This window comes from Ursus maritimus, unplaced genomic scaffold (genome assembly GCF_017311325.1).
Source record: "Ursus maritimus isolate PB19 unplaced genomic scaffold, ASM1731132v1 scaffold_5, whole genome shotgun sequence".
Classification (NCBI taxonomy): Eukaryota; Metazoa; Chordata; class Mammalia; order Carnivora; family Ursidae; genus Ursus; species Ursus maritimus.
In genome coordinates this window covers 32,762,263-32,785,633 of record NW_024426663.1, presented here as the reverse complement: position 1 = coordinate 32,785,633, position 23,371 = coordinate 32,762,263, and the positions used below count along the sequence as shown (strand labels likewise).

At 38.0% G+C, this 23,371-nt stretch overlaps 1 protein-coding gene across 1 annotated transcript in view; it reads left to right on the top strand.

Annotated features, from left to right (window-relative positions):
* The window catches only part of ARHGEF28 (Rho guanine nucleotide exchange factor 28), a 180,706-nt gene that overhangs the window by 77,202 nt on the left and 80,133 nt on the right, over positions 1-23,371 (top strand). The window contains exons 9-15 of the mRNA XM_040622691.1: positions 2,386-2,507; positions 6,099-6,379; positions 9,284-9,491; positions 12,105-12,216; positions 15,768-15,810; positions 21,112-21,235; positions 21,577-21,709. Of these exons, the coding sequence (XP_040478625.1) occupies positions 2,386-2,507; positions 6,099-6,379; positions 9,284-9,491; positions 12,105-12,216; positions 15,768-15,810; positions 21,112-21,235; positions 21,577-21,709 (1,023 nt within the window). The remainder of the gene's footprint in view (positions 1-2,385; positions 2,508-6,098; positions 6,380-9,283; positions 9,492-12,104; positions 12,217-15,767; positions 15,811-21,111; positions 21,236-21,576; positions 21,710-23,371) is intronic.

The window sequence follows — 23,371 nt, the reverse complement described above, 5'->3', positions numbered from 1 at the left end:
TAATTTGCTACCAAAGTGGAAGTAATGAAATATATCTTAAATCTTGAAAAGATTAGTTTTTTTTAAAAAAGAAGCCATTGTAGCTTTTTCTTTGAATTTCTTTTTTCTTTTTCTTTTAATGGTGGAGACAAAGAGAAATTAGCCACTTTAATATATGTAGCTGGTGATTACTTGAACATATTTTTGAAGTCTTATTTTCTTTCTGTAATATATGTCATTCTGCTGGTTGGAAGCCCATTAGCTGCAGTGACTAGTGTAAATTAGTGAAGGAGTGAAGGTCTTAGAAGTCTGTCATCTTCTGGTTTGTTAATCTGTGTTCACTTGGAGATCCGATTACTCTTTGGTATCCTTTGGCAGTTGGAGGCTGTGGATGCTCTGAGTTCCACTGAAAAAGACTTTTGGACCAGTCTTATAAATTGTTACACTGAGTGACCCAGACAATCTTAAATGGTAGATTATGGATGAGAGATTTAGAGAGGAGAGATTTCCATTGCCACTACTGTCGTGTGATTTTGCATGGTAATGTCCCCCCTGCCAAAAAGATCAGCTGTCTCAGTGGAGTCATTACCTAAGTGACGGGATGATGACGTGGTCTAGGCAATTTTTCCCAAGTGTAAGGTAAATTCTTTTGGGCACCGTTGATCTTGAAGCTGGCATCCTGACCTTACGCTAGATGACATAGAATTGCACAGTAAGGCAGGTATTGTCTTTTTCTTTTGATCTTTCTCCTGATTCAAGGAGAAAGTTCATTTCGCACTCCTGCATCTTTAACACCTCTCCAGTCTGTCCGAATCTCCCTTTATGACAGGGAGCAAGCAGCCCTTGTAGACTCTCAGCTTTGATTGGCAACTATATTCAGTCAGAAGGTAGTTTTATTGGTTTGGTCTGTATAATTCTTTTCCAGGTTTGACAGGGAATACTGGCTTTCTGGTTATAATGAGGATAAAGTATTTCTTTTAAAATTCATTTTATGTAAAGAAAAAAGGGTGAGTCAATCTAGAAACAAGTACTAGAGAATATAATGCAGGTAGTAAGTAGATATGGCAAAATTGTGAATTTGGCAGAGGAGAGAGAAAATCTTGGGAAGTACTGGTCTGATATCTGCTGTAATAACATAGAAATCCAGTCTCTTGTTTGAGACTATTGGGACTAGATTTGTTTTGGAATTTAGAATTTTCAGATCTTTTTGGCATAGTGCTTATAATATAGATGATATGACTGGCAGTGCCATCATCCAGTGTGGTAATATTTCTACAGCAAAATGAATGACTATTCACACCAGGTGAGGTAAATAAAAACTAGACATGGCCTCGTCTGGGTTCAGGTCAAATTTTGTACCAAATATGGGGACCAAATTTATGAAGAAAAGGTTTGATTTTCAGAGCTTTCTAGATTTCAGAATTGGAGATAAGGGTTTATGGACCTGTCTTTGTTAAAAAAATTATATCATTTTCTAAAACACTGATCAAATTATGCGGAAAACAAATTAAACCCCAACTTGGCCAAAGTTATCAGTTGCGATGGCAGAAATGCCAGGTGTGTTATAGTTTGTAAACTTAAAACATTGTAGATCAGTTCGGGCGCCTGGGTGGCTCAGTTGGTTAAGCGTCTGCCTTTGGCTCAGGTCATGATCCTAGAGTTCTGGAATTGAGCCCCGCATTGGGTTCCCTGCTCAGTGGGGAGCCTGCTTCTCCCTCTTCCTCTCCCCTTCCCTCCTGCTCGTACTTTCTCTTTCACATGCTGTCTCTCAAATTGAAAAAAAAAAAGAGAAGAAATCTATAAAAATCTCTTACGATTGGAAAAATAGTGCTTGAAATGAGCACATTCTATCTACAACTATTCTTTATGTAGGTTTTAGATAACTGAGAAGGTTTGGATGTAGAACAGAAACAAACTGAGGGCTTCAGAGGGGAAGGGGGTCGGGGATTGGGATAGGCCGGTGATGGGTATTAAGGAGGGCACATATTGCATGGTGCACTGGGTGTTATATGCAAATAATGAATCATGGAACAGTGCATCAAAAACTGGGGATGTACTGTATGGTGACTAACATAACAAAATAAAAATTATAAAATAAAAAAAATGCAGTCTGCATTTTTTTTTTAGCGCTTTGATTAAGAAGGTAAAGTTTGGGGTGCCTGGGTTGGTTAAGCATCTACCTTCAGCTCAGGTCATGATCTCAGGGTACTGGGATGGAGCCCTGCATCAGGCTCCCTGCTCAGCAGAGAGTCTGCTTCTCCCTCTACCTCTGCCCCTCCCCCTTCTCTCTCTCTCTCTCTTTCTCTCTCAAATAAATAAATAAAATCCTAAAAAAAGAACATAAAGTTTGACTGTAAAATAAATTCTGTCTACTTTTTTTCTGTCCTGTTGTCATTTTTCCTCTAGATCACTCTTTTGATGTCTTCAAGAAATCCAAGCATCCTCCAACATTCTTTGCTGCAGGCCAGCTCCCTGACGTGCTGAATGGCGGCGATGAAGTTTATGCTAACTCTATGGTGATAGATCAGGTAAGGCATGATGGGTGTTACAAGAGGGATCTTACTCTCTTTCCAAAACCTGAGTATATGAGAAATATATTCAGCATTGTTGTGTTGCTCTGAAAATTTCCGCCTAAGGGTGGCCCTGCTGATTCTCCACTGCAGCCTCATCATATGAGCGTTTAACTTAGATTTTCCTTTCATGCACAGCACACGTTACCCACCAGGAAGAACTGTAGGGAGGCGTCTTGAGACAATGTCAAATGAGAAGAGTGTGAGAACTCTTGCATGAAGCCAAAATAGGAGGTGACAATTGGGAAGCTAATATCTTCTCTACAGCTTTAAACAAACAAATAAAAAAACGAATGTGTGTATGACCTGATTAAGTAATATTTGTATTCAGATTCAGCAAACAGTTATGAGCAAGAGCTTGATGCCAGCCCCATAGAATGCTGTCATATAAATGATTTCTTTAATCCGTGTAACACACCTATTAACATATACTAAGGTTATAGAGCTTTAATATTAAAAGAGAATGTTGTCACACTGCAGGGAAGTTGGAGCCCTTTAGAATGTCCCACCCAGTCTCTGCCAGAGATCTGTGAGTTAGATCTCACAGAGGCTTGTGGTTCACGTGTACGTCGATAGATGAATTTATCCTGTATTTTTTCTAGCTCAGTGATCCTCAAATTTTAATATTGATAAAAATTAAATCATAGTTTTAGATCTGAAGATTTCCGTACTCTGCACATGATTTTATAGATGACTTTAGGGATTTTCAAGGGTAATTTTGACAAAACATAATTTTTGCCTTATCCACAGGCTTCCAAACCTAATCCCCATGTAAGATGCACTATATATATGCTTATTGAGCAATAAAGAAATTTACCCTTTTTGTTGTTGTTAGTATGCATATATTGTACCCTGTTATTTAGAGATGTTTTCTGTGATAGAAACTTTTCTGTCTCATAGATGTCAATTTCACCCCTTGAATCAAATATCTTGGTTTTTCCCTTTCTGTTCCAAACATTGTTACATCAAATGCATAGTATAAAAGGTGAAGATTGGGATGATGTTCAGAATGACAAAGGGACCAGTCAAAATGGACATCAGCTGTAAATAACTGATAACAGGTTTTTTTTTTTTTTTTTTTTTTTTTTTGCATAAAGCAGCTGAATGTCAGCCCTACTTATAGAAATCTAGGATGAAGCAGAGGTTAGGACAAATGGGGAGTTTTGGGGACTTTCTTTGGAGATACAGGGCAATTGGATTTGCTGTGTTCTAGCCACGTTCTGATTCTAATTGTTGCCGTATGTTCTCAGCGTTTAAGTGAACTGCTTCTTGAGTCCTCATCTCTTTGCTCTGAGCCTCAGTGAGTACTGCAAATACTCGCTTACCTTAAGTAGCTAAAATTGTACATGCTTCAGTATTACATGGGAGAAAACTGTGCTCTAAGATACATTAAACATGCAAAACTTCCCAAACCAAAGATGAGGTTAGAATATAATTTCTATTTTGGAATATCTTGAAGTAAGTATTGCTTAATAACGTGAAGCATGCATTTCAAGAGAACTCAAACAGCGTAACTGATAAACTGAAATGTAGCTGAGGACTGCTGAATTTGTGCCGTGAAAACAAATAAAACTAAAAGTATGGACACAAATCACAAAGTTCACTCTGTCCATGTAGTATAGTTATACGATTTCTTTTACTATTTCTATGTCCATTCGAATAGCAAGGGTGATATAAGGAGTCCAAATTCTGCATATTTAAAATAATTGCTTAGTCCCCGAGAAGAATCTTGTCTAATTTCCTTCTTCTGCCGCAACCTGGCACAGAGCTCTGAAAAGATTGCTAGCTTGTTTGTGATGCTGTTTCCCATGAAATCTCAGTGATCAACCTACCTAACAAGGAGATATACGTGGTAGAAACTACTTTGAAAATTACTCTGCCATATAAACTACTTTGGAAAAAAAAATCCATTTTATTTGGACATCGTTTCAAGTCTATATAATTCAGTACAAAGAATACGTGTATGTTCTTTATAAAAATACCCCAAATGTTAATATTTTATCACATTTTAGCTTAAATGTACTCTGAGTAGTGTGTTTTTGTACATGCAAATGATGAAAGTAAGTATATAATGTTAACCATTTTAGACAAATTGAAAATTTGGTGCCCTTTTCTCTCTCAGTCTTTCATGGTATATATTTCCTAAAAAACTTGGTCATCCTCTTACTAAGCACCTATATAGTTACCCAAATCAGGAAGTCACCATTAATATAGTGGTAACTAGACAGTTACCTGCAGACCTCACTCAAGTTTAGCCAATCATCCCAATGTTCTTTGTAGCAAAAGAAAATTTAGTTGTCCTATCTCTTGAGTCTCTTAAAATTTGCAACCATTCCTTAGTATTTGTCTTTTATGGAGTCAATAGTTTTGAAGAATACAGTCCAGGATCTTGTTTGTTTTTGTTAGAATGTCCTTCAGTTTTGGTTGGTTTGTTAATTCCTCATGATTGGATTCAGGCTATGTCTGGTTAGTCGAATTATTATAGAAGTGTTGTGTTCTTCTTGGTGCATTGTATCAGGAGGCACAGGAAGATAATTTGTCCCATTACTGGTGATGTTATTTTTGATTTACCCAGTTCGTTTTCAGTAAGATTACTATCTTCTTTTTAAAGCATTAAGTGTCTTTCAGGGAGAGAGTTAGAGTGTCTGTAGATCTCCTGTTACACAGCTGACTCTCACCCACTGGTTTGGGCATTCCTTGATTGTTTTTGCCGTAGTAAATTATGATGATGATGAAGATTTAGGACTCTACATTTTCCCCTTTTGCTTCTTTCCCCCCTTGCTACCCTGTCACCAGACAGTGTCATCCTTTTTCTTGTTACTGTCTTCTCCCTCAGAAGTGATGCCTTTGATGACTGCCACCTCAGATCACCCATAGTTTCAAGCCCCTTCCTTAAATCAAGGACTGTTTTTCACAGGTATAGGCTGCACTTTCTCTTTCTAGTGCTGATTTTAGGTTGGTCTTAAGCCCTCCATTAGCTCCCTGTTTTCTCTGCCATGCAGAATTTTCTAGACCACTTTTATTCTGTACATAGGCTTATGGCAAGAGTATAACAGGTTGCTTGCTGAGATTTGGTGTTAATTTTATTATTTACAGATAATTTGAAGTTTGGGGCATTTTGTGTTTTCTAGTTAAGTCCATGAATCTTAGTTTGTTTTATTCTTATTTTAGTTTGTAGTTTGTTTTGTTTTTTTGAGAGTCAGATTTATGTGACCACCACTACTCTTTAGTTTTTGCTCAAGTATTTAAAACATACCCCTTTTTGAATCAGTGGCTCACAAAATCTTAAACGCATGGTCCGTTTTTGGTTTCATAGTAAAGAACAATTTTATAAAACACTCAGTTTGTCTTCTTCCTTTTGTGAATGATGCGATAGCAGCCTAGTGAACAAAAACATCATGAAAAAATTCTCTGTTTACATAAAACAAAACGAGAACAAACAAAACAAGGTGAGTAAGGTGGGAGGTTGTTCAATTGGGAAAATTTTATTCTCAGCTCAGCCAATCTTTCCTGCTTTTGCTCAGCAACTATTTCTCTTACAATGACCAGGTTGGTGATTTGGATATTAACTACATTAATATAGAAGGAATCACTACAAACGCCTGCCTTGAATCCATGGGTTCTACTCTGGGGCCTCAGAACCGCAAGCATATCCTTACTGCTGAAACCAGCCATGGACAATACCCACTAAGTGAGAACAAGGAAGTGACGTCAAATACTGAAGCTCAGCAGTCCTTCCCATCACCATCTAGTTCATATGCTTCCAATTTTAATCTTTCCTTTGGTCATCATGGATTTGAAAAGGAACAAAGTCATCTGAAGAAAAGAAGGTAAGGTACTATATTCTAGAGGAGAAGTGTAGAAGATCAAAGAACCTTGTAGCTGGACCTGTGAAATTATACTTTATTATATTTTATTGTCCCCCCCCCCACTTTTATCTCTACATCAAAATATTGCCCCTTTTAGATTCCTACATTCCTTAACTTGAAACTAAGACACTTAGGAAACTGACAAACATATAATAGAGGAAAACCACAATGAAATAACATTCTACACTTACTAGGTAGGCAAATAGTTTAAAGTTACCATATTTTGGAGCAAATGTATATAATGGAAACACCTGTATACAGTTGAAAGGAGTGAAAATCGTATAATAACTGGAAAATAATTTGGCATTATCTAATAAAGATGTTCTGTCTCCTCCAAAAAATGTAGGAATGAGGACAAAGGACTTGTGATGCCCAAGAAAAGCCCATTTTGGCCCTGGGATGGCAGTGGGACTCTTCGTTCAGTGAGTGTCAGGCTGGGAGCATGTAACACGATTGATAATGAACTCAATGTGAAATTTACCTAGCTCATTAAAAAGTGAATGATAGGCAGAGAGGCTGGGAACTTCTCATGAAGGAGAAATTTGGAGACACACAATAAAAACTGAGTTTCACACAGGGACCTAAAACCCAGATTTTCTCCTGAGGTTTAAAACATTTTGGTGAAAGTAAAATATGCACAATATATAACCATATGTTACTGAAATTTTGCTGTTTTGAGAAGCTCCAAGGGGAATATAAGCAATGCAACATTTATTTTAAACTACACAACACCAAAAAAAATGAGGTGACAGAAGAGTTTGTTTCATTCTAAAACTTATATTTTGAAAACCTTTTTTGTTTTACCAACATCCACAGTAAGAAATGCTTATCATATCATGACACCCGCCACATAAATGCACAAAAAATTTAAATAAATGTTTTATGAGGTTACATGTGGAATGTATTCTGATATTTTCTGTTCTATACTATTTTAAAAGAAAATTTTGCTCACAACCTACAATTGATTTCATGTTTCACTAATGGGATTTTGAAAGAAAGGTATTGTAAAATGAGAACCAAGAGGTAATCCTGAGGAATATGGTTTATGATACCAAATATCTTAGCTTAATAGCTTAATGAGGAAAAATAGTAGCCCAATTTAAATTAGTAGAAAAAGAAATGTTTTAGGGATACCTGGCTGGCTTAGTTAGTAGAGCATGTGACTCTTGATCTCAGGTTTGTGAGTTTGAACCCAACGTTGGGTGTAGAGGTTACTTAAAAATAAAATCTTGGGGAAAAAAAGAGAAATCTTTTAACGTATAGTGTGCAAAATAAAATAATCACCTCTACTTCTAGCATGTACTCAGTGATGGAGAAATGCTACATATAATTGGAAAGACTTCTGTTAAGTTAGATAGTGATGGCAGGCAGTCAGCCATTTGAACTAATGTTTATTTGTATTAGTAAAGTTGAAAGACACATCACAAGATCACAAATTGAAAGACAAATACAGAGGCACAAGGCATCTGCAGACCTTTAACACCTCCTCCCCCCCCAAGACCTAAGGGCTCTGTCTACTCTCAGACTATCACTGAATTAAGGAAAGTACATGGCACCTTAGTATATCTCTTATTACATTGCTGTAACATTCAGAGCACCAGCATTTACCAGAAGGTGTTTCTTCACACTAAGCTTTGGTTTTTTATGAGAAATAATTTTATGGACTTCAACATTCATGTGTTGAATGAAAGTGTGAAGTCCACCTGCAGTTTGTTCTCTGCTTAGTGCCAAGGTGAAGTCCCTCAATGGGTTCTGAAAGGAGAAGGACCCTACTTTGGAAATCCTCAGTGATGCCACATGTGGCCTTCACTTCTGGGTTTGCTGGTGCCCCAGAGGGCCCATGCAATAGTTCAGGATTCGAGAGTAACCAAAGTGTTGGGATTAAAGACGTGTAGTATTGTCTTTTTGGCAAGTGTCATGATTTATTACATGGCTACTCAGTGGGCACTAATTAGCTTATGGATTTTTAAGAGAAGTAACCACAGTGGATTAATTCAGAGTTTCACTTTCTGCTTCATATTTCATAATCAAGGTGGTTTCGTTGTGTTATTAAAATTTTAGCTCCAAAACTGCAACAGTGAAAGAAAAATATATTTAAAAATGCATCCAGCCTTCCCATGTCTGTGGACGCTCTTGGCCTCAGAGTTCGAGTGGTTTAAAGTGTAACTGTTACGGAATGAGCCAGGAATGTGGAAGGTCACATTCTTTCCTTTTACTTTCCTGGTTATTAAAGTTAAATTAGGAAAGAAAAGCGGTAGTTGACCAGAAGTACTACCTGTTTCTGAGGTGGATTGCTCACCTACAATCTCTGAAAATGATAATCTAACATGACACATCCGGGAGCCCACTTGACTCATGCTAACTCAGGTCTTGCCATCATCTCAGAGGTGAGACCTTTGCAGTCTGTCCTTGAACATGTCTCACTGCCTGAGCTTTCCAGTCCCACATGACATGGTTTCACGTGCTATCCCCCACGTGCCACCCAAACAACCGTGGGCTTCTGTTTCTTGTGCAGTTTTAATATTTGAAGGATTACTATTTAGGTCCTGTAATAATTACATTTACAAAACAAATAGGATAGTACGAACCTGCACCAGGTTTGTTTCTTAGAGTACTCGCAATGGCTTTTGCTAGGTGGAAATGTTCGTTTGGGGAAACATAACGTTTTATTGAAAAAGAGATTGGGGGAGGGGAGGAAAAAAATTGAAAATCTCTTAGATAGAAATTTTGTTAGAAATATTTTAAATGAGTATTTGTTGCACCTTCTGCCAAGGAGAGAATTTTAATTGAGAGAAATAGAAACCAGCGGTCTGTCAGTCAGCTGTTGGCTTACGTGATTATTTATTTATTTCCTCTGTGCTTTAGTTCTAGCCTTGATGCCCTGGATGCTGACAGTGAAGGGGAAGGGCATTCTGAACAGTCACACATTTGCTACACGCCAGTGTCTCAGAGTTCCTCAAGAACTGGGATTCCTAGTGGGGATGAATTGGACTCTTTTGAGACCACCACTGAACCAGATTTCAATATCTCCAGGACAGAGTCACTTTCTTTATCAAGTAACCTGCAGTTGAAGGTATTCTTATTAGTATTAATTTGGTTTATTGTAAGCTTGGAAGCTATGTTATCTAAAGCAGTCCACCTCAATCCATTCACATGTGCAAACTTTTTTTTTTTTTTTTTGAGACTCATGGGCTGTCTGATTGAGTCTGTCTTTTTAATCTCTCCCCCTCTGTTTAATTTGTATCGTCCTTAACATGGCTGGTTTATGTTTCATTAATTCACTATCAGTACATATAATCTTTCACATACTTGGAAAATTTTACTGTTTTATATAACGATTTCTGCCAGCATCCCTTCAGCAAAGGGACAGTACTTGTTTGCTCACATACCTTTTTGCTTGGCTCAGGTGATGAGGTAAATAGTATCACAGGCAAAGGTGATATTTGTTGAGCATTTCTGGCTGCACAAACTAATGTGGGACATGATAAACTTTGTCAGTTTTTCCATAGGAGAGGACTTTTCTCTCATATGCATTTTCAGATGGAGTTTTGTTGTGGTGGTTTTTTTGGTTTTTTGTTCTTCTTCTTTTTTTTTTTTTAATGAACTCTTCCAACCTTGCAGACAAAGCCTTTTTGTGTTTGCACATGTGTTTTCTTCCTTTTCGATTTCTATAGTCCACTTGTTTTCTTTTTAAGTTGAGTTTCCTACTGTAAAACAATGTGTGCTGTGCCAAACTTCTCTTCCTGTGAACATCTGATGGTTATTTTTGTAGTGTTCTCTGCAGTATACAAAACATGAGTTACGTATGTATGAAACATATAATTTTCTTTTAGCTAGCTGGGACATAAGTAGTACTCTTAATTTTTGAATAAATGAGGTCTTGGAGAGATGAGATGTCTTGTCCAGGTTGTCTCTGCTTGGTGGTAGATTCAGTACTTGATCCAGGCCTTCTGACTGCAGATCCTGAATCCTTCCCCTCAGCTCTGAGGCCTGGAGAGCTGTCATGGTCTTTTGAACCTGAATGTCGTGTGATATTTCTAGACGATAAGAAATGGGTACAGTTGTTAATGTGGCTACTTCTTTGCATTTTGAATGGAATTGTGAAAAAGTTCTCATTACTTGGAAGGAAAAGTAATTCAGTCTTTGTGAATCATTTCATGCTGTTCACTTTCAGGAAGATTCCATCCTGTAAAATGTATCTTGCCTTGCCTCTGTAATTGCCCTGTGTAACTTTTTTGCCAAAGAGTTCTGGCTAATTTTCAAAGTTCCATGGTTATGAAAAATAATTACTATACATTGACTTAAATGCAGAGGGTGACATTTCGCTCTGGCCCTCTGTGACTTGTCACCGTTAAGGGTATAGGACAGCTCCAGCTCTCTGATGTCTAGAACCAGGGGACCCTCCCTAATAAGACATTCGGGAGCCAAGGCCCTAGGCCCTTTGCAACAAGGGCAAGCTTCTATTTCAGCTTTCCTCCAGGTCTCTTAACTAAACCAGTGGACTTAGGGAAACGAAATGTTTTCACTTAGGGAGACTAGAAGCTACCAATGCTTATGAAGGACGGTTGCTGATGGCTTAATTTTAGTAACAAATTTTGCATTACTTTATTTTATCTCCAAGTGATATCTTAAAAACAGATGAGTGGGATCCATCTTAAGGACACTAGGTCCCTATTGGATGCGAGTCAGGTACCATAAATGGCTTTATTGGTGCTCTATTGCATAGTCATTTAAATTTTTCAGAATATGTAAGATAACCATGTTTTAATTATCTTGCCATCTTGCATTGTCACATATGTTGCAAATATAATAATAGAAATAATATATATTTGTGAAAACAGTAGCAAAAATTGGTCACTTAAAATCAAAGATACATAAATCAGTGAAATTCAGGGGCGCCTGGGTGGCACAGTGGTTGAGCGTCTGCCTTCGGCTCAGGGCGTGATCCCGGCCTTATGGGACCGAGCCCCACATCAGGCTCCTCCGCTATGAGCCTGCTTCTTCCTCTCCCACTCCCCCTGCTTGTGTTCCCTCTCTCGCTGGCTGTCTCTCTCTGTCGAATAAATAAATAAAATCTTTAAAATAAAAATAATAAATCGGTGAAATTCAGATACCATCTCAGGAAGTGCTAGATGGAAAGCTTTTTGAAAGATGAGCACAGACTGGGAGCAATTGTAGATTGACCTGATGCATTCTTCCTGAGAGGCTACAGCTGACATTATAAATGTAAATAGCTATCCAGAAGTTAAAGAACTCTTATAAGTGCCTATTCCTCTACCTTTTAATAATTATGAAATAAAAAGATATAAATTAATACAGAATTGAATACTACAGTGTAAAATAACAAAAAAACTGACAACTCAGGTGAAAAAAAGTGACTTATCGAATATGCAGAGAAAAAAATCATTTGACTTAATTTTTCACTTTCAACCAACTTGATTAGAATGTCATAATTGCATTTTAAAGTATATTTGGGGCGGGAAGCTCAAGTTTACTAATGCATTGAAAAGGCAGTAAAATTTTAAAAGTTGTGATAGGAGAAGAAAAACAAAAAATGAGTTTACATCAGAAATATTCACATCGACTCTCTTTACAGAGATGCTGATTCAGTAACATTCGTGGTGAACATATACCTTCAAGTCCTCTGTAGAATTTTTTTAAAAAGCTTTGGTATGATTTCTTTTAGGAATCCTTGCTTTCTGGAGTCCGCTCACGTTCTTACTCCTGCTCATCACCCAAAATTTCTGTAGGAAAAACTCGGTTGGTGCGTGATTTTACAGTGTGCAATACTAGTGAAGGTAAGCATTCTTTACCATTCGGCCTTGAGAGCGTTCTATTCCGGAGCAGATTTTCAGTTAGCAAAGTATATAAAATATACAAAAGCAGCAGGCAAGAATTTTCAATTCCATTTTCATAAATGATTTTTCTATGCTTAGCAAAATGCTTTTCTCATTGGATATTAGTCAAGTTATAGATTTCATTTTGATGAAAATACAAATATATACACACCTCTCTGTTGCTTTATTCTTTGAGCGAAATGTTTTCCTTAAGGACAATGTGAACGAGAATTTATTCTAGGTTATTATGAGAGCTTTAGAGGATTTTAAGGAAATCAAAAAATTACTTTGCCCTTTGTATAAGTTGCTAAAAGGCAAAGTATAGCAAAATAGATTTGTTCCCTTTCTGTGTTTAGCAAGGGACTTGAGAGAGTTGGCAGTAAAAGGAAAGAGTTGAAACATCAGTAAATGTACCTCAGCATTCTTTGGGGCAATGTGAACAATCAGAACTAAAACTTTGATACAATAGAAGTTTAACTGATACACCTTTAGAAAGGGGTACACATCATAAGCATGCAGCTTGACAAATTTTGAGAACTGAATTCACATTAATAAACAGAATAATTATGGACAACTCGGAGCTGCCCTTGTAGCTCCTTTCAGCTACAACTCCCATTTTTTACTTTATTTTGAAACAAAGGTATTTCTATACATAATATGTTTTGTAGTAATTATATTTAGAGGCACATTTGGTAGTATTCATGTCCATATGTAATACGAAGCATCATAATAGAATGTTAGTATATTAATGCTTTATTTGTCTATTATCCTTAAGAGTCTTAAAAGACTCAGAAAGCAAGATGTGCCTAAGTATTCGTAGTTTCCCATTGTAGAATATTTAAAATAGAATTTATTTCACAAGTTTCTTTCTCTTCTTTTTTACTATTCTTTATTACATTGTTGTTGACATTTTTATGCCATGTGAAACAATATTGAAAACATAATCTTTATGGTTGAAACTACTATCCTAAAACAATGACTAACATATGTAAGATGTTCAATAATTATTTGTTGAATGAATGTACTAGACAAGGTACATAGAGCACAAAACAAGTGCTAGGTGTTTTTCTTTCTTTCTTTCTTTCTTTCTTTCTTTCTTTCTTTCTTTCTTTCTTTCTTTCTTTTTTTCCTTTTTCTTTCTGGGAATCCTTACTGGAAGAGGAGAAAGCAAGACTGATAATAAACATCAGTTTTAATTTTTGGAATGTGGAGATGGAGAAAAGGACTAAGAGAAAGAAAAGATAGAGCCACCTTGAGAGCACAGGAAAAAGATGGATTGATCTTGCCCTCTCCTTTTATATATATGAGAGAGATCTATCTATCTAGATATAGATCTCGATCTCGATCTCCAGGTCTCCTTAACTTTGGTTTAGGTTGGGATTCCTTTTAATGGCACTTTGACATCTTTTCACTGATGGTCCTAGATGGGAAGCTAACTGTATACCTTAACTATTTAGAAAATGCTTCTAAGTCTTTGTAGTGTGCAAAATGGCAGCCTTGCCATTATATCTGTAGTGTGACTGGTTTTTAAAGTCAGTTCAGAAGTTTGAAGTTGTTGACCAGATGACTGAGAGGAAAATGATTGTTTATAAGGGAAATGAGCCCTGAATTATGAATTCTTTAATGAACAAGGAAGGGTATCTGCCTTACGTACAATCCTTAAATCTTTGCATTTGAGTTAGAATAAAAAACTGACATCAATTCTTTTGGCTTTTCTGTTAATAAAATCTTACCTTTAGATAATATATTTAAATATAGGGCTTTCATGAAGTTTGGTCTCTAGAAGGTAAGAATCACAAATAGGCAATGTAGGTTGAAGCTACATAGTAAATGTACAACGATTCCAATGGGTGAACCATAGGTATATGAAGAATAAATTAGCTCTTAAAGAAGAGGGAATAGTTTTAACTGTGTGTGTGCATGTGTGTGTGTGTATGTGTGAGTGTGATCAAAGCACAAGAGTGAAAGCTTGACTAGTTCAAAGATGTGATGTTTCATTGTTTAGTTCGTTTAGATTAATCAAAGGTAAATTGACATTTATATTACCTTAAGTTCTTTCTTGATGAGTTTGGAATAGTCCTAAAATTTTCTCTCTTTGAACAGAATCCAAGTCTCCTTTCACCCCATTTGGAAGCTCCTGTATATGAGCTGTCATATAGTTGTACAAAATAGGGTAGTGTTTAGCCCTTTTTATTCTGATTTGTGATGTTTTCTCATCCTTGTCACTTCCAAGAGGTTACTTATTATCATTTCTCATGGTTTTTTTTGGGGGGGGGCAAGAGTACAATGATGTGGCAACATTATTTAATGCTTGTATATACAAAACAAAATCGTATCCTGTAATTCCCTCTGGTACATTGTGTGTTTAGATAGACAGGAATATTCTCAAAATTATAACCTCACGAAGAAGGACAAAAGTGTTCTACTTTTAAGAATTTGAGGAGTGGAGTGAGTATACTTCTGAAAATCACTGTGCACTGTTAGATGGAATCCTATTAGACTTTGTCCAGTTGCCTGAGGCCGGTTCCATTCGTTTATTAGCTTGATTACTTTGGACATGTGGCTTAATCTCTAGGCACCTCAGCGTGTTTACAACAAGCATATGATTTTTGCTCAAGAATTAATTTGAGGAATATTTAATAGTGGAAATAAAATCCTTCAAATTCTTCAAAGCAGATTTTTTGTTACATACCAGGTAGTGTTAGATTGAACATTGATCTTTACACATTCAGGGGATATGTGTTAATTCGTTTTCTTCCTTATTTATCTGCGGCACTTTCCTTTACAAACTGGTTTTGCCTCTTCACTCTTCTGGACTGTAGTGGTAAAGGAGTTGTCTCTGCTCTGTAGATGATGAGCCCCACAGTGTCCTCTCCCTCCTTCAGTCTCTCTCACTGTCTAAATCAGTGTCTTTGCTCCATCCCTTAGTGAACGCTCCAGTTCTGAGAACGAGATGGTGCTTAGCTTCTTGCCTGAGACTGTTCCTTTTATCTCCCATTTCCCTTGCCCCCAGGTCCAGGGGGAAAAGTGATTCTCCCTTTCCTACCACAAAGCACATCTCTGAACTGGCTGCTGCTAGGATTTTATGAAGGCATTGGAGCTATATTAAAATGTTCTCCTCCCTATGCTGACCTTCAAGACTTTTCTTTTGAGCTTCCCTAAAAGGCAGCTAACATATGTATTGATTCTGTATGTTAGGGAATTAGTATTGCAAGTAAGGGGTGAAGCTCTGATGAGAAATACCCAGAAAGAACGAATTTTCTGCAATGCTGAAAATCTTTGCTGCCTCCTGATGTTGCCATGTGGGGGCCTCCGCCCTGTTCTCTCCAAACTAGGGGTGGTGATACCCAAAGCAATGCCCTACTTACCTGTAAAATGTCTGGTGTTCTCATTATTTTCTAACTGGTGGTGTGAATAATGATAAAATATGGTTGAGCGTGTGCGTTTTAGACTAACACGTGACTGCTAGTTTGTCTGCCTCAGTTTTCATTTTATTGTTCTGTGTCTTGTAGAGCAAAGAGCTTACAGCTTACCGGAGCCACCAAGAGAAAAAAGGTATTTTCACTGTTCCAAATTTCCTGAGGGTCTGCTTGCCATCTTTGGAAATGTTTGCACATGAATTTTGAGATCTGTTCAACAGTTTGTGAGAGGTTTCTGTGTAATGCGCCTGCCTAAATGCTTTGCTCCCTCTGTGATCTGTTTCACAGTCCCCAGGTGTGCAGGCCTCAGGACTGGGGACAGGGTGTTCTCTTTTGGGTTATTTTCAAAGACAAACACTGCCAATGTACTGGACCAGTGGGAGCAACAGTGTGAGGATCACCTGCTTTGAGAGGTGTTAGGTTCTTGCTAGTCTGTCTGCCATGACGAGAAGACTTGCTTGGGAACAGGCCCCTGGTTGGTCAGATGTAGAAAGTACCTAACCACCTCTGCTATATCTCTTTATGGAATATTGGTTAGAGGGGTTGATTTCCTTTGAAAGAAAGAATAAGAGTATTTTAAGCATCAACAGTTTTCTGGTTGATAGGCAGATCTGAAAGCTTTAAACCTAAGTTTCTCTTTTTCCCAGAAGGCAAAACTGTTGCTGGAGTCAGGCTTAGGAAGCTGACCAGCAAGCAGGCAGGGTTGTTGAGTTCTACTAGTCTTGAGTAAGTGCTCATAAGTCACACTGAAATAGTCCTGGGGTTATATGCAAAACCAGTGCTGGAAATGGCATAAAGGTTTGGCTTGAAGAGATAATGTGAAAAAGAGGAAAATGGTTTTAAGTTGGGTGAAAATGATGCTAAAACTTGGAACCTTTTAATATATATATATATATATATACACACACACACACACACACACACATATATATATATATCAAGATGGAGCTATTTTGTTTTAAATCTTAGGAAAAAAGGTGTGCCTAGGTGGCTCAGCTGGTTAAGCCTCTGACTTTTGATTTTGGGTCGGATCATGATCTCAGGGTCATGAGATTGAGCCCTGGGTTGGTTTCCACACTCTGAGGGGAGACTGCTTAAGATTCTCTCCGTCTCCGTCTCCCCCCCTCCGCCCACTGTCTGTCTGTCTCTCTCTCTCTAAAAATAAATAAATAAATCTTTAAATCTTTAAAAAAATATATCACTAAGAAAAAATCCTCCATTTCATTCCTGGCTTTTTTTTTTTTTTTTTTTTTTTTAAACCAGAACAGAAATTTTCAAATGATACAAATAGGAAGACTAAGAATTACCTTTATTGATAGGATGATGATGAAGAGGACATGGGCATGATGGGGACGGTGATGAAAGCAAAAGCAGCAATAACTGACCCATTGGGTATTTTTACATGTGCATTGTGTACAGCTTACATTTTACGTGTGTACTGTGTACATTGGGTACTCACTTAGGCAGTTCACTTGATTGTGGGATTTTATCATCTTGGTTATCATTTTGGTTAATAGTGTTCTCCCTGTCATCTTTTTAACTATTGGAGAAGTAATGGACTGATGTAAAGATTTTTTTTTTAATAAAAATATTTATTCTCCAGTAGGAGAGGGACTTAGGACTGAAAAAGCCAGTGTCATAATTAGTTGAATACTAGTCTATAAAATATTTTAACTTGTATGGTATGTGTAGGGAGTATCCTTTTCTCATTTTGTCACTCCTGTTTTTTGTCTTCTTTAGTCTGTGTTGGTCTACATTCTGAAAGCACCTGGTGTATCTAGTAGAGGAGATCTGTTATCTCAGTCTGTGCCCAGTACCTTATTGGATGTTGCAGTAGTATCCCTGGCCATTGCTAATGCTTTGCTTTGGTCATGTTGTACTTACTTGAGGGATCTGCCTTCTTTGGAATTCTCTTACTTACATTAATCACTTAGTTTCTGGGAAAGAATGCAGACAGGTGAAAGGGGGCCCACTCCAGACTTTGTAGGATCTTTTCTGCAAGATCAGACACTTCATCTGTATCAACTTTTTTTTTTAAAAAGTACAAAATATAGTAGTATTTAATTCTCCAAAAATGTTAGTTTATACAGTAGCTGACAAATACAGTTTAATACTTTCAATATAAGTGTATAATTCTTTTTTTAAAGTTTTTACTTAAATTCTAGTTAGTTAACATACATTGTAATATTAGTTTCCAGTTGTACCAACTTCTTAATGGTTGTGTGGAATGAGCATTATTTTATTGACACCATCTTTCTTAAATGTATTACATTTATTACTTGATATATGTTTTTTAAAAATCTGAGCATCTGAATGTCTAAAAATGTCTCATTGTGCCTATTTTCAGTTTGGATATTGGAAATTCCTTTTAATACTTAGATGTTCAGTTCTTCAAAAAATAAGTTAGAGATATTATAGTTTTAAGATTAAGATGAGAGAGATCCATATTCTTAAGATACTTCAAATATCTTTATTGAAAAGGTAATACCACGAGAACCTCTGAGGAATGGGGTTTGTGAAACTTTATTGCGGGTGATTTGATTGGTCATAAAATCGATATAGAGATTAGGCATCTTGTTCTGGGATTTGAAGAGTTTAAATTAATTTTTGTCCAGATTCTTATAAATTGAAAAGCTTTTCAAATTCTGTTGTGAAATCGTTGGGGATTTTTCCCTTCTTAGTTCTTGCCTAATGTAACTAATTGTTACATAGGTGAATATAACATTGTTAGATTTGAAACATGGAATCAACCAGCCTTCTACATTTGCCTAGAGGTTGTGCTATGTTATTCATTCTCATAATGTGACAGGGGATCATGTCCATGATATTCACATTTCTACTCTGTGGATGGCTATTCTTAGTTTTTAAATATTGAACGTTTCAATATATTTTTGTTTACTTGGTCATGTCTTGAGTCTTCTCAACCTTTGAGTTTAAGGAGTAAGTGGTATGATTTTATGTTGTTTTTTAGTAATATATAGGGTTTATGAAAACTGTGGTCTAGTTAAAGGTTTTAAATCAAAACTGACTCATTATTTTTGATACGGCCTTCTGTAGCATGGGGAATGGGGAAAAGAATTGGATAAGCAGAATTTTCTTTTATTTAAGAGAGTAGAGGGGCACCTGGGTGGCTAAGTCGGTTAAGCCTCCAATTCTTGATTTCGGCTCAGATCATGATCCTCAGGGTCATGAGATCAAGACCCGGGTTGGGTTTCCACACTCAGTGGGGAGTCTGCTTGAGATCCTCTCCCTCTGCCCTTCCCCCTACTGGCACTCTCTTGCTCACTGATGCTGTCTCTCAAAAAAATCTTTTTTTTTTTTTTTTAAGAGAATGGGGAGTAGAGCTTTGTTTCTGCTGGAAAGTAGGTGGGGAAGGAATTCTTGACCTCACAGTCCACATAGACCTTAGTATTCTTTAATTCTGTGACTGAGGTCTCCTCACCAGATTGTTCTTATCGTAGACATTGGAAGGCACTTGGTGGGGTCACAGAAGGTGTTCTGGAGATCATTCTTTGCAAGGTCTCAAACGTGTTTTTCCCCTCCATTCCAAAAGTGAGTCTGTTGAATAATATGTCATGAGTTTTGCAAATTAGGATGCTTAAGAAACAAGAGGTTTGAAAAATTAAAAATATGTTAACCAGTCAATTATCTAAGGAGGTGGTTGTGGAAGTAGAAAGGAAATAAGAAGGTACAAGTTCCTTTTGTCACTCTGAGTTGTCAGAGAGTACCTTCAGTTGTGTCCACCCTCTTTCCTTTCTGGCTTTTTGAGCTGTTTTCTCCAAGAAGCAAACCCGCTTTCACTTACTGTGCAGAATTCGAGTTAGCAGGACATACACTGTCCTGCCTGTGCCGTTAGATCTGCATGACCAAGAGGCACTTCTGAAGCCATTTATTATCTTTTCTAAGTGCATTCATAGGTCTGAACTCTTGATTATCTAACGTAAATAATTACATTATTAATAATCTATAAAGTTTCATGTTATATGTATCAGATAAGTACATATTGTATTTCAGTGTGGGATAGGGCCTTAGAAATAATTGTAAATCTTTTTTTTTTCAGTTTGTCCCAGTTTGAACTTTTATTTTTATTATTAATAATAATTTTTTATTATGTTATGTTAGTCACCATACAGTACATCCTTAGTTTTTGATGTAATGTTTCATGATTCATTATTTGCGTATAACACCCAGTGTTCCATGCAATACGTGCCCTCCTTAATACCCATCATCAGCCTATCCCAATCCCCCACCCCCCTCCCCTCTGAAGCCCTCAGTTTGTTTCCCAGAGTCCATAGTCTCTCATGGTTCATTCCCCCAATAATTTTAAATCTAAGTTTGTCATTAATCAGATGAAAAAAACTGAAGTCCTGGGATTTGTCATGGGACTCATTGTCACAGAATGTGGTCATATTTTTTTGGTGCATATCAGTAATATGATAGCTTTTGAAAAGTATATCCCAGAGATGAATGTGTTACCCACTAATGCGGATGAATGAGAAGTTTGGGAGGTGGGAGAGACTTTGGTTATAGAATGTTCCATAGAAGTGTTACTGGTTTTATAGGATACTTGGTTGATCTTTAATATATTCTCTCTCTCTCTCTTTCTTTTTGTCTCTGCTGTCTGTCTGTAATAATATTAGAAATATAAGGCTATCGGAAAGTTTCAGAGGAAATAGAACTTTTCACAGATGGGACTTGTTTTTTTCTAAAGAATGATTATATGGCTTAGGGGAAAATAAATGTTCAGTGTGTTCACAGATTGGAAACCATTATCTTTCGCTTGCCTTTTATTGTGGGGAAGTATCAACAGCCTTCTGTCTTTTACAACGTAGGGAGTCTCAAATTGCAAATAGCCTGGTTGGGTGGGAGAGACTGAACCAAGAGGCAGGCAGTCTGTTTCTTAAGCTGTATTATCAAAGGAAATGTGTATCTTCTGAGTATTATCTCTATGTTCCATAAATAAATAAGCAGTTTCATATTACTGGTTATTTGCTTTCTCTATGCCCTAGGAAATTTCTGTTGGCATAGTAAATAAGGAGATGAGTGTTTGCAGAGTAAAATTTTAAGTCTAAGGTTTCCTTTATTTCTCTGGTTTGTATTATGAAAAATTTGAAGTGTACAGAAAAGTTGAAGGAATTATGTGCTGAATACCCATTTCTACCACTTAGATTTTGTAATTGATAACATTGTGAGATAGTTGCTTAATCATACATCTATCCATTATCCATCTATAAGATGTATTTTTAGTAGATTGCATTTTTATCTTTAGAATAACCATTAAAACCTGAGAAGAAAGTGTACACACACACACACACACACACAGACGTATATGCAGACGTATATGTGTGTGTGTGTGTGTGTGTGTGTGTGTGTGTGTGTTGGTTTTTATTCCCTCTTTAAGTCCTGATAAGCCATGGTAACAGATTCTTTTTTGTAGAATTCAGGAAGAAGAATGGGATAAATACATTATACCTGCCAAGTCTGAGTCTGAAAAATACAAAGTGAGCCGCACTTTCAGCTTCCTCATGAATAGGATGACAAGCCCTCGGAATAAATCTAAGGTAATTAAAGTTGTGTGCCCATTGTGTTTAAAATGTAGCTGGTTCCATTTTCAGCAAATGGTATAGTTTTCACTTGCTCCTTAAAGTCAGTGATCTTAGGTTTTGTACACACATACCTGAAGACCTCTACATTTCTTACGGAACATTGTCCAAGTTGTTAGAAGTACAAGACAATGGTAGGCTGGCCATGCTTCATGTTGGTGTTACTGTACCCCTCCCCTGCAGTCTTAACATTCAGACAGAAAATGTAGAGACTTTTTATGGCTTCTGTAAGTACATGGGCTCTCAGCATTTGTCTTTTCTCATTTCTCCCCACTTGGCTGTTGCTGTTGTATCTGAAGACAAAAAGCAAGGATGTCAAAGACAAAGAGAAGCTGAGCCGACATCAGTTTGTCCCTGGAACATTCTCTGGGGTTCTACAGTGTTCGGTCTGTGATAAAACGCTCCTGGGGAAGGAGTCATTCCAGTGTTCCAGTAAGTTCTTGGGCCCGGCGTGTGCTGTCTTTGCATTTTGCATCCCCAGGCAGTAAGCGACGTGAGAATAGGGCTATTGTTTTTTCTTTTTTAAAGATTTATTTGTTTATTTTAGTGGGAGTAGGGACAGAGGGAAAGGGAGAGAGTGTCTTAAGCAGACTCTGTGCTGAGCGTGGAGCTCGATGCGGGGCTCTGTCTTATGACTCTGAAATCACAACCTGAGCTGAAACTAAGAGTCAGATGCTCGGGGCGCCTGGGTGGCACAGCGGTTAAGCATCTGCCTTCGGCTCAGGGCGTGATCCCGGCATTATGGGATTGAGCCCCACATCAGTCTCTTCCCCTATGAGCCTGCTTCTTCCTCTCCCACTCCCCCTGCTTGTGTTCTCTCTCTCACTGGCTGTCTCTATCTCTGTCGAATAAATAAATAAAATCTTTAAAAAAAAAAAAAAGAGTCAGATGCTCATCTGACGGTGCCACCCAGGCTCCCGGAGAACAGGGCCATTGTTAAGCAAATTTATATAAACCTTCATTGCAGTGCTGCACGTGTGATTGGACAACTTACAGAGCAGTGACCCATGATGGTTAGAGTCAGTGCTTGTTGTCCACAAGTAACAGAACCCAGACCTGTATATCTCACTGCCTACTTGAAGTCTCCACAAAGTTGCATGTCTAGAGTGGAGCTCTGCCTTCCCATTCCTGTGCCCATGTGCAGGCTGATTGCTTCGTCAACGGCAGCTCTAGTGCGCCAGTCCCATGCTCATGGCCAAAACCTTGGGGTCTTTCTTTATGCCTCTTTCTCTCTCACATCCCACATCTAGCCCTTCAGCAGTCCTCTTGGCTCAGTCTTTCCAATATGTACGAAAGCCAGCCACCTTTCACCCTGTCGCTGACATCACCCTGGTCCAACGCTACCATTTCAAGAGCTTTCTAACTGGTTTCCTTGTACTTTTAGCACAAATAGCAAGAGTTCTGAAAACATCTGTTCTCAAAATATCAGCTGAGTGAGCTGGTAAGGCACAGATCCCCCGTGTTCCAGATCCTCCAGTGGCTTCCTGTCAACCCCCAAGGAAGGCAAAAGCTCTGACGATGGGTACAAGGCCTCGTCATCTCTCCCGTTGTCCTCTCCCCCTTCGTCCCCCTGCTCCAGCAGTTCTGGCATCTTGGCTGTTCTCTCAACGTGCTGGCATGCTACTGCCAGAAGGCCTTTCCTGGCTGTCCCTTCTGCCTGCAGTGCTCCTCCCTCCGATCAGCCATGGGGATTGATCGCTCCCTCACCGCCTTCAGGTCTGTTCAGATGACACGTTCTCAGTCAGCCCTCTCCTGACCACCCTGTGCTTGGCTCACACCAGAGACTCAGAGCTACCCTATCTGTGGCCATCATCACCCAGAGACTTCTGGTGTCCCAGACCAACGAGGAAAAACCAACCTCACAGTCCACATGCCAAAGGGCTGTCCTTCCTTCTGTGTTAATGGTGGAAGTTCACACCTTGGGCATGCTGATTCCTCTTCCATGTTGTCCCCCCCACTCAGTACCATTCACTCCTTTACTTCCTTTATCCTGAAGAAGTACTTGTACCACATTAGTCTTCGTAAAACACCACGTTTGTCTACCCACATCCGCTTAAGGACTTCTCTCTCTCTTTTTATTTCCTGGACTAAGCC